General features: G+C 33.8%; 1 protein-coding gene across 1 annotated transcript; it reads left to right on the top strand.

Annotated features, from left to right (window-relative positions):
• Positions 1-261: 261 nt before the first annotated feature.
• On the top strand, positions 262-13183 carry LOC102583200 (formin-like protein 5; the record flags this gene model as incomplete). The annotated part of the gene is made up of 4 exons (XM_006367879.2): positions 262-471; positions 1851-2728; positions 12511-12560; positions 12952-13183. Coding segments are annotated over 3 exons (1132 nt in total), but the record flags the coding sequence as incomplete, so codon positions are not given.
• Between the last annotated feature and the right edge of the window lie 1128 nt (positions 13184-14311).

Raw genomic sequence — 14311 nt, 5'->3', positions numbered from 1 at the left:
GCTCCAGCTACTTCCAGTTCTGAAACTCCCAATTCTCTGCCACCTGCCCGTCATCCTACGCAGCCATTTTTTCCTCGAGACTACAATGATTCAAGCAAAACCTCTGCTCCTAGTGATCAGTCTTCTACTAGTCAAAACTCTACTTCAGATGGTCAATCAAATAAGAAAAAAAGCAGCACTAAAACAGTTTTGGTTGCAGTTCTTGTGACTGCTGCAGTCACATTTATTGTTGTTGCACTCTTTTTTATATGCTATTGCAAGGTTTGTGGGGTTGGATACAGAAAGGGGAAATGTTACGGGCATTGCTGTGGCTGCAGCAGGGGTTTCTGAGCAGATACCGCCTGGAAGAATGGGGATGCAGGTACAGCTTCCGCTTAAGCCTCCACCCGGTAGGGTAAATCCTTTTGAAGATCCTACTAGTCCAGCCCCTCCCCCACTACCTCCTGCCAAGATAACCAATCTCGCAGTAGTGTTAGGTTTGTCTTTTCCCTGAAGCATTTAGATAACTGCCTTAAACGTGACAACTGAAGAAGTTTGTGGTGCCCTTAAAGAAGGTGATCTCCTGTTCCCTTCAATATATCGAAACACTAAAATTGATCGTCTTTATAACCTTATTGTTCCTCCCACCTCACCCCCACCCTAAAAAAAGGTCATCTTGCACATGTGGGTGTTATTATTGTGATTAACTAGGGTTGAAATCGACCTCAACAGTGATAATTTTTCCAAAAGTGAAATGATTTCATGCAAAGTTTTCTTGTCATGGTAAAGACAATGTAGATAGTATGAGTTTATACGGTTCTGAATTATTGGAAAAGGAAAAGTTTTTCATTTTACAGGCAGGGTTGACGTCAATTTAGGATAGGTAAATGTAGGTAATATGAGAATCGAGGAATATGTAGTATCAATTGATATTGGTCACTTTATTTTATATGTTTTCTTCTTTTCCTTGTAACTTTGAGCAGTAGTGTTAGGTTTGCGACTGCTGTCCCCTGAAGACCCAACCCATGTATTCTTTCAAAAAGATATATGATAAATGTTGATTTATCATATATTTGTTCCCTGTTTTCTGTTTCTGCCCCTTCATGTCTTTGTTCATCTTATCATTAAGAAGGCCATCGTCCCTTCGGTGTACTATTTGTGTCTTTCTACATCTTTGGTTCTGCAACCACATGTACTTTAAAGAGAAGCTTTACTCCTGCTATGAGCATTATCTATCTGCAACATCATATTATCGCCGAGGCTTTGCTGAGCGTCGTACTTTGCATTGTCATTGACCAATCTGATTGACGGAATTTTATTAGCATTAAGTGTACATTATCTTAAAAATTAGTTACAAATTTTCTGGATTATACTACTGCACTTCCTATCTTTCCTAGAGCCTTTATGTGCGCTTTAGTGTCTTCATGAAGGTTCTAAGACATATTTTTCCTTTATCTTAATCTTTTTTCAATTTCTTTGTTCATATATTTGTCATTCATGTTTATAATGATTAGTTTTGGACTGAACATATATTTATGTATTTTTTCTCCCTTTGCGCCTTTTTTTATTAAAGCCTACACTTTCTTTTTCTTGGTACAAAAAGCCTACACTTTATTTGCGCTTTAGGCTTAAAGCCCCAACAAATAGAGCTTTTTTGCGCTTTTCGCCTTTGATAACACTGATATGTAGAATGTACTAAAATGACCTTTAATCTTGTGGTTTTAAACATGTCATGTGGAAAGTAATAATTGAACAATTGCCAAAAAAGGAAAGAGGCATTCTTTTTTAAACAGAAAAGGAAAGTAACACAAACAAATTGAAACGGAGGGAGTATATCATTGCAGAATCTGTCTTGCACCTTACATTTGTAGCCTTGACATCCCTTTGTTTTCTACAAATATCCTGATATTGGTGTTTGGTGCATCTTATTTTATGCTTCAGGCTGCTTGCACGGAACTACGGAAGAGCAGGTTGTTTCACAAGCTCCTTGAGGCAGTTTTGAAAACTGGCAATCGTATGAATGATGGAACATTTCGTGGTGGTGCTCAAGCATTTAAACTTGACACGCTTCTGAAACTATCAGATGTAAAAGGAATAGACGGCAAAACTACGTTGTTGCATTTTGTTGTTCAAGAGATAATCCGTTCAGAAGGTATACGAGCTGCCCGTGCCAGAGACCGAGGGAGTGTGTCTAGCATCAAGTCTGATGATCTACCCGAGGATCAGTCTCAAGATGCAGAGGAGTATTATCGAAGTACTGGTCTACAGGTTGTTTCAGGTTTGAGTAGTGAAATTGAAAATGTGAAAAAAGCTGCAATTTTGGACGCGGACAGCTTAACAGGCACAGTATCCAAGCTTGGTCGTGCACTAAAAGAATCACGGGATTTCCTAAATTCAGAAATGAAGAACGTAGATGATGAAAATAGGTTTCACCAGACCCTGAAGATTTTTGTGCAGAATGCTGAGCTTGACATCATGTGGTTATTCGAGGAAGAAAAAAGAATTATGGCCTTAGTTAAAAGCACAGGAGATTATTTCCACGGAAATGCAGGGAAAGATGAAGGTTTACGATTGTTTGTTATCGTTCGTGATTTTCTGATAATATTAGATAAGGTATGCATAGAGGTGAAAAATGCTCAGAGAAAGCTAAACGGCACGCCAAAGAAGGAGAATGTGGCAAGTAAAACTTCAGAGTCCACCAATCCACCTCCCCTCGATCTCCGACAGAAGCTTTTTCCAGCTATCACAGATAGGAGAATTGATGATTCTAGTTCGGATGATGATGCTTCTTAAGGTAAGGTTAAACCTGGCATCTATGTTTTTCTTCATTTACTTGAGACAATCCACTGATCAAATTATTAATTAGGAAATTGAATTGGTGAAAACATCATAATCATAGCACACAAGTACACACCCCGAGGGTATGGCCTAGTAGTCAATGAAGTGCTTGCAAATTTTCTCTCATATGTTTAAGTACTTGTGTTGGTAGGAGGTTACAGGTAACGAATTGAATAATCAATGTGACTATGAGTTGACCTGAACAATACATCCCTAGTAATTGAAATCTTTTGATTTTTTACTGTACTGAGTCATTAGTACCACAATATGTTGTATATGAAATTACTATATATGTCAAAGCCAAATGTTGTGTATATGTGGAACAAACTTCAACCCAAATAACAAAACAGTAGCAATACTTAATTTGATTACCCAAGAAGAACAATTACAGTAGTGAGATTCAATAGTTCAGCTCTCAAGAGCAGCAATTGCAGTATGAAAAATACTAAACAATAAGATAGAAAGAGGTGAGAGACCTTAGAAGAAATAAGATGAGAATTAAGAGAGTGTTGCTATCATTTCTTTGTTTCCCACTACTCTGCCATACTCCTGCATATAACACTACTCCCACGTGCTTGTCTTGTAGCTTTTTGTTGGGCTGTTTAATTCGTTGGCTTTTCCTAATTGTCTCAGGCCCATTCTCAATTTCCCTACTGACTTGGGCTGGCTGATCCATAACAATATGCCTGTTAAATTTGTGTTTTCGTTCTTGTTGGCGCAGGGGATCTGAATCATTTTTGAGCTCAAGTATGGTAAATATGGAAATGAGATTCAGTTTTTGAAAGTTGTGCTAACAGAGGGATCTCAATTCGAGGCAACATAGGTGGTTGGAGTTGCTCAAAGACGACGATATGGCTAGTACATGACTCTATTTCAATATTTTTCACTTGTACTTAAAAAGAGTAGTTAGGAAAATTCTTATTCATTCTTTCTCCAGTTTAGTTGATAATTCTTTATTTTTTAAAAATGTAATTGAACAAAGTCGCTATGTTGATTATTATCTATGGTGTTGACTAATTGAAATGGTAGCTTTGTTATTCATCATAATTCTCCATTGTCTCATTTTATTGCAAATGTTTTAGCATAGTCCTAGAAGAAGTAGAAATATGATTATTATTTTTGGTAGTTTTAAGTTTCTAAAATTAGTGTTAGGTTCCTATAAGTATTTATGTGTAATCTTATGAAGTATTATTCTAATTTCACACTATATGATTTTGTTTTGGTAATTTTAAGTTACTAAAATTAAACAAAATAATTAATCTCTAATCAAAATAGGAATACTTAAGATATTTTTCCTAAATGTGAAATAGGACAATATTTGACAAGTAAATAGAGACAGAAGGAATATTAACATTTAAAGACTTAATTTAAATTATAATTTCACTATTGCCCTTTGTGAAATAATAAATATAACTTTATAAATAGTGTAATTTATTTCCTAGAAATAAAAAACTTCAATAAATAAAAAGGCAAATATGAAAAAAAATTCAAATATATATCTTCAATTTTGAACAATTAAATTATTTATACAATAAAAAAAGCCACAAATATTCAGTTAATATAAATATCTGGAGCTTAAAAAGGTGAAAAGCAACTTTATCTCCCCTCAACGTTGGGATACAAAAATTTAATTCATTTCACTCTTTTCTTAATATTTCTTTATATCAATTTTTATGTTAACATAGTTATTATTTATTTAAAGTTTTTCATTCATATATTTTTATACATAATGTAAAATCTTACTACATTTATTTTGATACTTTAACGAGACCGCCAAGTACACTAGTGAGTTCAACTAAAAACAAGTCTAATCTTATAGCCGTCTAGGAACGATAAAATATATATAAATCTTATTGTCTTTATTAATTCTAGCTACGAATTTAGTCCCAAAATTTAAAATCGAGACAACTAACATGATTAGAAAAAACCAAAAAGAACAATCAAATATGAAACAAGGTATTAATCCCATGAACATTGATTTCAAGAAAATAGACATTGGTCCTTCATCATTTATATACACAGCCAAACATAAACATAAATCCTACAATGAATTAACAAAAATATATTTCATTATATTCTTTGTAATATTAACAAATGCTTACGTACAATTTCATATATTTTTTCTTTGTGCTATATGTACTAAACTATCGTACATGCTTTCGGTACCTAGGGTATGCAACGTGAGCCATGTCCGCAAGAAGAAGTTGGTGCATGGAATGTGGTGGATGATGTAATATTACAATTTCTTCATCTAGTTGCATTCTTCCCAGTTTCGCCAGGTGATCTGCACTGTTGTTTCCTTCCCTTAGAGTATGCATCATGGAGATCCCAAGTTCGGACAGGAGACGTTGACACTCTTTTATCACGTCGCGATCAAGATGATTGTTGACGGCGCGTCCCTTACTCATTATGAGCATCAATGCTTCACGAGAGTCAGTCTCGATGATGACGTTCTTCAGCTTGAAGTTCTTCGCCAAGGTCAGTCCGCCATGTATGGCCCACAGTTCTGCCGTGAGGCACGACGTTGTTACCATACCTAATCTCCCCACGAATCCTCCTAGCCACCTACCTCTATCGTCTCTTGCAATGCCTCCATATCCCGCTAACCCTGAATGCTGCATAAAAGATCCATCCGTGTTGATCTTAATGTATCCCGACGGAGGGAATGACCAACTAATGTACCTAGGGGCATCTCTATGTCTAACTACGGATTGATCATGATCATGAACATTAGATACATATCCAATGATGCAAGGTTGAACATTAGTTGCGTATCCAAAAAAAGGAAAATGGACATAGTGCGCAGTAGGGACATATATTGCCATTTTTGAGCTAATAATATGATCAGAGAAAAAGAAAAAGTAGTTAAAAGTAACAACTTGAGAAAATAAAAAAAGTATGTAGAAGTAAGAAGTTTTTTTTTTTCATATTAGAAACATAACGATAGAGTACATATTTATAAGGGTTTTATTTTGCCTAATTCTAATCCTAGTAGAAGTTGATTATTATTTTTTGGTAGTTTTAAGTTACTAAATTTAGTGTTAGGTTAGTATAGGACGTATTTATGGTAATGTAATGATTATTTACAAAAGTCAGTCGAGATAATTGTGTTTTATTTATTTTTATTTTTCTTTCTATTTTTGTAAGAGTACTAATATTTTTGATATATAGCAATTTAATTGCTTGATTTCTCTTGTGTCTGTAACAATAAATATTGGTATACTACACTTTTCTTTAGCTTGAATATTTGGAAATTTTCATATTAAATTCCGAATTAGTCTTATAATAACTAAATGTAGTTTCTCACAGTTTAATTTAATACTTGTATTGTGTTGTTGTGATTTATCAACGTCTTGGAGATGATTTTGACCAAAAGTTTATTTAAAAAATTCAAGTTTTTTTTATTTTTTTGCACAAGTAACAACCCATAAATTAAATTTTGACATAAAAGTGATTTGTGTATCATGGCTTAAAATCAATTATATGTTCTGATCACCTTTGGAATTTCAAGTTTTTTCTGTAGTTTTATATGGCATTTTGTAAAAGTTGGATAGTGTGGATTTTGATTTTATTCAAGAGTGACTTGTATTTTAAAAAATGTATACAAATAATATGGGATATACGCGTAGAAACTAGTATGAAAAAAAATCAAACAAACTTTTTTAAATTTTGAACAATTAAATTATTTTCAAAAATAATAAAGCCTCAAAATATTTGATTAGTATAGAATAGAGGGAGTATAGGCTTCCAAATGTTATCATAGATATTTTGTTTTCTTCCACCGTATCAGACAATTATTTTTCTGAATTCAATTATTTGGAGCTTAAAAAAGTGAAGTTGGGATAAATTTTTTTAATTTATTTCACTCTTTTCTTAATATTTTTATATATCCATTTTTATGTTAACACAGTTGTTATTTATGTAAAGTTTTTCATTTCCCATCTAATTTTATATATATTGTTATAACATTACAGTATTTTGATAATTTGACGAGACCGTCAAGTACACTAGTGAGTCCAACTAAAATCAAGTCTAATCTTATAGCCGTTTATGGAGGGTAGAATGTATATAGTTTTTATGCACTAATTTCATTTTCCCCTCACTCAGACAAGAGAGGAAGAGAGCTTCACCAAGAACTTAGATAACTTATTAAATCGAGTCGTTTCTTCAACTGGTTTCAGCTGTAAAAAAGAGATAACTGAGTATCTCATTATCTTGTGAGACTAAACTTCTTGAGAGAGTGCACAATGAGCTGTTTAATGAATATATCAGAAAACATCTGATACAAAGAGGCCTTAAATGATACAAAGAGGCCTTAAATGAGTTAGTAAGGTAGATCATGAGGTTTTACAACACATTCTATTCATTGTATATAAATTATATGCAGTTTAATAAGCTATTTGATCAATCGTAGGCTCTGACATGAGTAAGATTCTAATGGAAACAACAATTCAAGAATGGAACTCACAGATAAAAAATAGAGCTAACCAGGGAAAAGATGGAGCCGTTGAACCGCTAGTCAAAATGTTCGCCTCTGAGAACCTAGAAGCTAAGCAATCGTCTCTTAACGCGTTGCACAACTTGTCTGCCTCAAAAGCAAACGTTCAATGTTTGGTAAAACCGGGCATTGTTGCTACTCTGCTACAACTTCTTTTCTCCGTGACATCAGTGATCATGACTCTAAGAGAGCCAGCATCCGCGATTCTTGCAAAAATAGCAGCTCAATCAAAAGTTTGCATAGTACTAGTGAAACAATTCCCAGTTTATTTTCCTAACTCAAACCCGAACATTAGTTTTTCTCCCAATTTCAATTCACTTCCAAAATTCTAATCCTAACCCTAATTCCGGTTCAATCCCGAATCATCTCCATCCTTTCCCATGAAGAGAAAACAATGTAGGCCAAGCAATAAATTGCCTTTGTGCCAAGTATCCAGTAATTTTCCCAACAATGTCAATGACGAACAGTCTGCATTTCTGTCTTCATCTTCTTCAGATAAATTTAGCAAACCCCGAGTGAAAAGTTCCAGTTTTGCAAACACGAATGTTAATTCTTAGGTGGTCAAAAGTACAAATTCAAGAAGGCGAGTTGTTTCTGTTGAGATAATTTCTATAAACAAAGAGCCAACTTCTGAGGCTTTAATTGAATTAACTGCTGGATTTTTATCTGAGTCGTTAACGAATGACGAAAGTGAAATTAGGGTTGTTTCTGTAGTTGGCGGGATAGAATAGGATAACTACATTTTAATCAGAAATCATATTAGTACCAAATGGCATGAAAATGTGTCGATTTGGATGACGAAAGATATGTTTGTTGATGTTATACCTGAACACTGTAATGGTCTATTAGATTCTGCGTACAACTACTTGTTATCATATGGATATATTAATTTTGGAGTGGCATTGGCAATTAAGGACAAAATTCCAGTTGATCCAAGAAAGGGTGGAGAGACTGTTGTCGGGGCAGGTCTTGCTGGGTTGGCGGCTGCGAGACAACTGATGTTATTTGGCTTTGAGGTTACTGTTTTGGAGGGACGAAAGTGTGTAGGTGGAAGGGTGTACACAAAAAAGATGGAAGGAGGGAATAAGGTGGCAACTGCTGATTTAGGAGGGAGTGTTTTGACAGGTACACTAGGGAATCCACTGGGTCTGTTGGAACGACAGTTGTCGTATACACTTCATAAGGTGAAAGATCAATGCCCACACTCTATCGTGCTGATGGAAATCCCGTAGATGAGTATTTGGATAAAAAAGTGGAGGTTGCTTATAACTGACTTTTGGATAAGGCAAGCAAGATCAGGCAACAAATTTTCTCAGGACGGGAAGCACATATCCATAACCACTACCCAATGGTTTAGACCCAATGTTGTCATTACGAGAATATTCAAACTTAGAGGAAGTGAGATCCCTTATCACAAACCAGTAGAAGGCAATTTTTTACTTGCCAGAGGCATAGAGCTAAAGCAGCTCGCGACTACATTAGTTCTGATATCCCCAGCAGATAAAGTGGTTCCGATGCCTCTGCCAAAGTTTTTAGCCTTCCTGAGAAACAAGTTAAAAAAGGGATCCATGAAGAAGTTGAAACTCTTAACAAGAAAAAGAAATAGGAAAGAGAGGTGGGGAAGGACTCATACCTGACTATTTTTTACTTAACAGTGGTTGTTCTTGACTTTACAACACCTTTAAGCACAAAATACAATAAATCTTAGCCTCAAGTCTAATGTAAAAAAGAGATAACTGAGTATCTCATTATCTTGTGAGACTAAACTTCTTGAGAGAGTGCTGAATGAGCTGTTTAATGAATATATCAGAAAACATGAAATTGACTTGGATGTATTCATCAAGTACATGTAACTTGCCAACCAGCGGTTCTGTTTAATGCTTCAGATAGAATACAAATTTTTGTTCAACTGAACATTTTGAGTACACTTACACAATGAGGAGGACAAGGATCCCTTTGCTTCCACCTCTTTTGGATGAAATAAAAAAGGTGTGTACATCAAAGATAGACGTTATGTAATTGATGCTTGTGTTGTGCACGTTATGAAGAGACAGAAAGTATATAGTTTATGGACGGTAGAATGTATATAGTTTTTATGCACTAATTTCATATGTATAGTCCTTGCAGACAATGAGCAAAAGAGTCGATTGTCTCCTATAACATGCAAGCCACAACATCAAGGTTGATAACCAGATATATGTTAACTGTAATCACACTGTCATAAATCTAGGTGCTTTTTAAAACATAGCTATCATTATAACGCAATCATATAAAATATATATATAGTTCTCATTGACTATGTTGTAAAAAAGAGATAACTGAGTATCTCATTATCTTGTAAGACTAAACTTCTTGAGAGAGTGCAGAATGAGCTGTTTATTGAATATATCAGAAAACATGAAATTGACTTGGAAGATATCGACAAAGATAGACGTTATGCAATTGATGCTTGTGTTGTGCACGTTATGAAGAGACAGAAAGTTCTCCCTTATCAACAACTAGTTTTGGAGTGTGCTGAGCAGAATATTTAAGCCTGATATTGAACAGCGGACTGAAGCTCACATCAGTGATCATGACTCTAAGAGAGCCAGCATCCGCCATTCTTGCAAAAATAGAAGCTCAATCAAAAGTTTGCATAGTACTAGTGAAACAATTCCCAGTTCATTTGCCTAACTCAAACCCGATCATTAATTTTACTCCCAATTTCAATTCACTTCCAAAATTCTAATCCTAACCCTAATTCCGGTTCAATCCCGAATCATCTCCATCCCTTCCCATGAAGAGAAGACAAGGTAGGCCAGGCAATAAACTGCCTTTGTGCCAAGTATCTAGTAATTTTCCCAATAATGTCAATGAAGAACAGTCTGCATTTCTGTCTTCATCTTCTTCAGCAAACCCCGAGTGAAAGTTCCAATTTTACAAACACGAATGTTACTTCTTAGGTGGTTAAAAGTACAATTCAAGAAGGCGAGTTGTTTCTGTTGAGATAATTTCTATAAACAAAGATCCAACTTCTGAGGCTTTAATTGAAGTTGTTCGCCAAGGTCAGTCCGCCATGTATGGCCCACAGTTCTGCCATGAGGCACGACGTTGTTACCACACCTAATCGCCCCATGAATCCTCCTAACCACCTACCCCTATCGTCTCTTGCAATGCCCCTGTATCCCGCTAACTCTTAATTCTGCATAAAAGTTTCATCTGTGTTGATCATGAGTATAAGATAAGTATTCAATAATGGGGGGTTGAACACGATTACGAACATCAGTAATGTATCCAATAACGGAAAAATGGACATAGTGCCAATTATTGGCGGTAGGGACATATATTGCCATTTTTTTAAAAGCTAATAAGAAGATCGATCACTTGTATGAGAAAAGAAAAAAGTAGTTAGAAGTCTTTTTTTGGCATATTAGAAATCTAGTGGTAGATTAACGTATTTATAGATGTGTTTTTTAGCCTAATCCCTACTTACTTACTATATTAGAAAAGGCTTCTTCAACATGTGTGCTTTATGGACGTACATTAATTCAAATCTGAGGGTATCTATGTCTTTTTAGTGCTTCACTATATCTTAGGTGTCTTCTAAAGGTGTGTTGTTGAATGGACACATTATCATAAGGTGTGTGGTTTCATCTTTCCACTATATATATTTTAGGTGTCTTCTAAAGTTGATTCAGGTAAGGCTCCCCCAAATTATTTGTTTGATCTTTTCTTACATTGAAGCGTGATGGTTGTTTTTCTTTTTGGAGTTGTGATTGTTATGCAATTATCAGTTTTTATATCTTCAACATTTGATCGAGTGTCTTTATATTTCCTTCTTTTCTTGTTCAATTTTGTTTGTGCTTTGGAGACCCCAATAATTTGAATCTTAGTCAGTAGCTTTGATTTTTTTTTGTTTTCTTATATTGTTTCTATCAATGTCCCTTTTGCATTTCCTAGATGTTATTTCCTGTGTTTTTTCAATTTCAATTTTCGTTTTGTTATTTGATATTTTAGTCGTTCATGTTGCATTTCAAAGCTTTTTAGTCACATGCAGTAAATAATTTGGTCTTCTTTTGTTATAATTTTTTGGAACCTGCTCTGTTCATATGGGTTTTTGGTGGTAATTAGCCGGAAGAAAATTTTACTATAGATTTGGTTCCGACTGAATCAACTTTCTAGATTTGTTAATTTTTGTCTTTCACTGTTGTGGGTTTAACTTGAAGTTTCCTCACCACATTTTGAAATTATTTTCAGTGTGAAGTTAACGATCTGCAGCTATTTCTATAAGAATTTCAACTACGGGTATGCCATATTTTTCTTTTTATCGTGCATTAGTTTTCTCTATTTTCATTCAGTTCTGATCTGTAGAGAGTGGTTTGCTAATATTCGAGCGGAAGAGTGAGATAGAAAATAACGATTACTTTTAATTTTAAGCTAATTTTCTGTCATTTTGAGATTAAGAAATTGACATTTAATTTGGTGAACTAATTTGGTAGTATTTTTTATGCTCCAAATTTTGTAAACATGCTCTTTCAACTGCTGCTCCATTTTGTTAATATTGTAATCCTTCAACATGTCAGTGTTTTTCTTGCAAGCACACATATCAACTACAAATATTATGCCCGATTTCATCGTTATAATAGTCTCCTCACTAGCCGACTCCTTGTATCAAAGTCATTAATCAATATATATATATATGTACCGACTAATCGAATCGTTTCACTTTTTGTTTTGTTATTCGTCCATGTTGCATTTCAAAGTTTTCCTCGATCCTTTTTATATAATTCTAGAATTCACTTAAGAAATTATATTGGGAATACTTGTTCTTTACAGTAATTAGTTTTTCCCTAATATTGTGTACTTGTATGAATTCCTTTTGGGGCTTTCTGTTTTCAACAACTATGTTCAGTTGGTTGGTTCCTGCTCTGAAATGGATGTGTTTGGGGAAACTTAGACAACTATGTTCAGCTTTGATTTCTACGTAAGGCTTTTATTTAAATGTGACAACTGAAGAAGTTTGTGATGCCCTTAAAGAAGGTGATCTCCTGTTCCCTTCAATATATCGAAACACTAAAATTGATCGTCTTTATAACCTTATTGTTCCTCCCACCTCATCCCCACCCCTAAAAAAAAGGTCATCTTGCACATGTGGGTGTTATTATTGTGATTAACTAGGGTTGAAATCGACCTCAACAGTGATAAACCTTGCACAGATAGGAGAATTGATGATTCTAGTTCGGATGATGATGCTTCTTAAGGTAAGGTAAACCTTGCATCTGTCTTTTCTTCATATACTTGAGACAATCCACTGATCAAATTATTAATTGGGAAATTGAATTGGTGAAAACATCATAATCATAGCACACAAGTACACACCCCGAGGGTGTGGCCTAGTAGTCAATGAAGTGCTTGCAATTTTTTTCACATATGTTTAAGTACTTGTGTTGGTAGGAGGTGACAGGTAACAAATCGAATAATCTATGTGACTATGAGTTGACCTGAACAATACATCCCTAGTAATTGAAATCTTTTGATTTTTTATTGTATTGAGTCATTAGTACCACACTATGTTGTATATGAAACTACTATATATGTCAAAGCCAAATGTTGTGTATATTCCTGTTAAATTTGTGTTTTCGTTATTGTTGGCGCAGGGATCTGAGTCATTTTTGAGCTGAAGTTTGGTAAATAGGGAAATGAGATTCAGTTTTTGCAAGTTGTGCTAACAGAGGGATCTCAATTCGAGGCAACAGAGGTGGTTGGAGTTGCTCAAAGACGACGATATGGCTTGTACATGACTCTATTTCAATATTTTTCACTTGTACTTAAAAGAGTAGTTAGGAAAATTCTTATTCATTTTTCCTCCAGTTTAGTTGATAATTCTCTCTTTTAAAAAAAAAAAATGTAATTGAACAAAGTAGCTATGTTGATTATTATCTATGTTGTTGACTAATTGAAATGGTAGCTTTGTTATTCATCATAATTCTCCATTGTCTCACTTTATTGCAAATGTTTTAGCTTAGTCCTAGAAGAAGTAGAAATATGATTATTATTTTTGGTAGTTTTAAGTTACGAAAATTAGTGTTAGGTTACTATAAGTATTTATGGTAATTATCTTATGAAGTATTATTCTAATTTCACACTATATGCTTTTGTTTTGGTATTTTTAAGTTACTAAAACTAAACAAAATAATTAATCTCTAATCAAAATAGGAATACTTAAGATATTTTTCCTAAAAGTGAAATAGGACAACATGCATTCGAGGATTTGTCAAAAATTCCTGTAAAAAGGGAAATTAAATTAGGAAATATTTGACAAGTAAATAGAAACGGAAGGAATATTAACATTTAAAGACTTAATTTAAATTATAATTTCACTATTACCCTTTGTGAAATAATAAATATAACTTTATAAATAGTGTAATTTATTTCCTAGAAATATAAAACTTCAATAAATAAAAAGGCAAATATGAAAAAAAATTCAAATATATATCTTCAATTTTGAACAATTAAATTATTTATACAATAAAAAAGCCACAAATATTCAGTTAATATAAATATCTGGAGCTTAAAAAGGTGAAAAGCAACTTTATCTCCCCTCAACGTTGGGATACAAAATTTAATTCATTTCACTCTTTTCTTAATATTTCTATATATCAATTTTTATGTTAATATAGTTATTATTTATTTAAAGTTTTTCATTCATATATTTTTATACATAATATAAAATCTTACTACTTTTGATACTTTAACGAGACCGTCAAGTACACTAGTGAGTTCAACAAAAATCAAGTCTAATCTTATAGCCGTCTAGGAACGATAAAATATATATAAATTTTATTGTGTTTATTAATTTTAGCTACGAATTTAGTCTCAAAATTTAAAATCGAGACAACTAAAATGATTGAAAAACCAAAACGACAATCAATACGAAACAAGGTATTCCCATGAACATTGATTTCAAGAAAATAGATACTGGTCCTTCATCATTTATATACACAACCAAACATAAAC

Source organism: Solanum tuberosum, unplaced genomic scaffold (assembly GCF_000226075.1).
Source record: "Solanum tuberosum cultivar DM 1-3 516 R44 unplaced genomic scaffold, SolTub_3.0 scf01108, whole genome shotgun sequence".
In the NCBI taxonomy this organism is placed as follows: domain Eukaryota; kingdom Viridiplantae; phylum Streptophyta; class Magnoliopsida; order Solanales; family Solanaceae; genus Solanum; species Solanum tuberosum.
The sequence above is the reverse complement of the archived record's forward strand: the minus strand, read 5'-3'. Positions and strand labels throughout refer to the sequence as shown.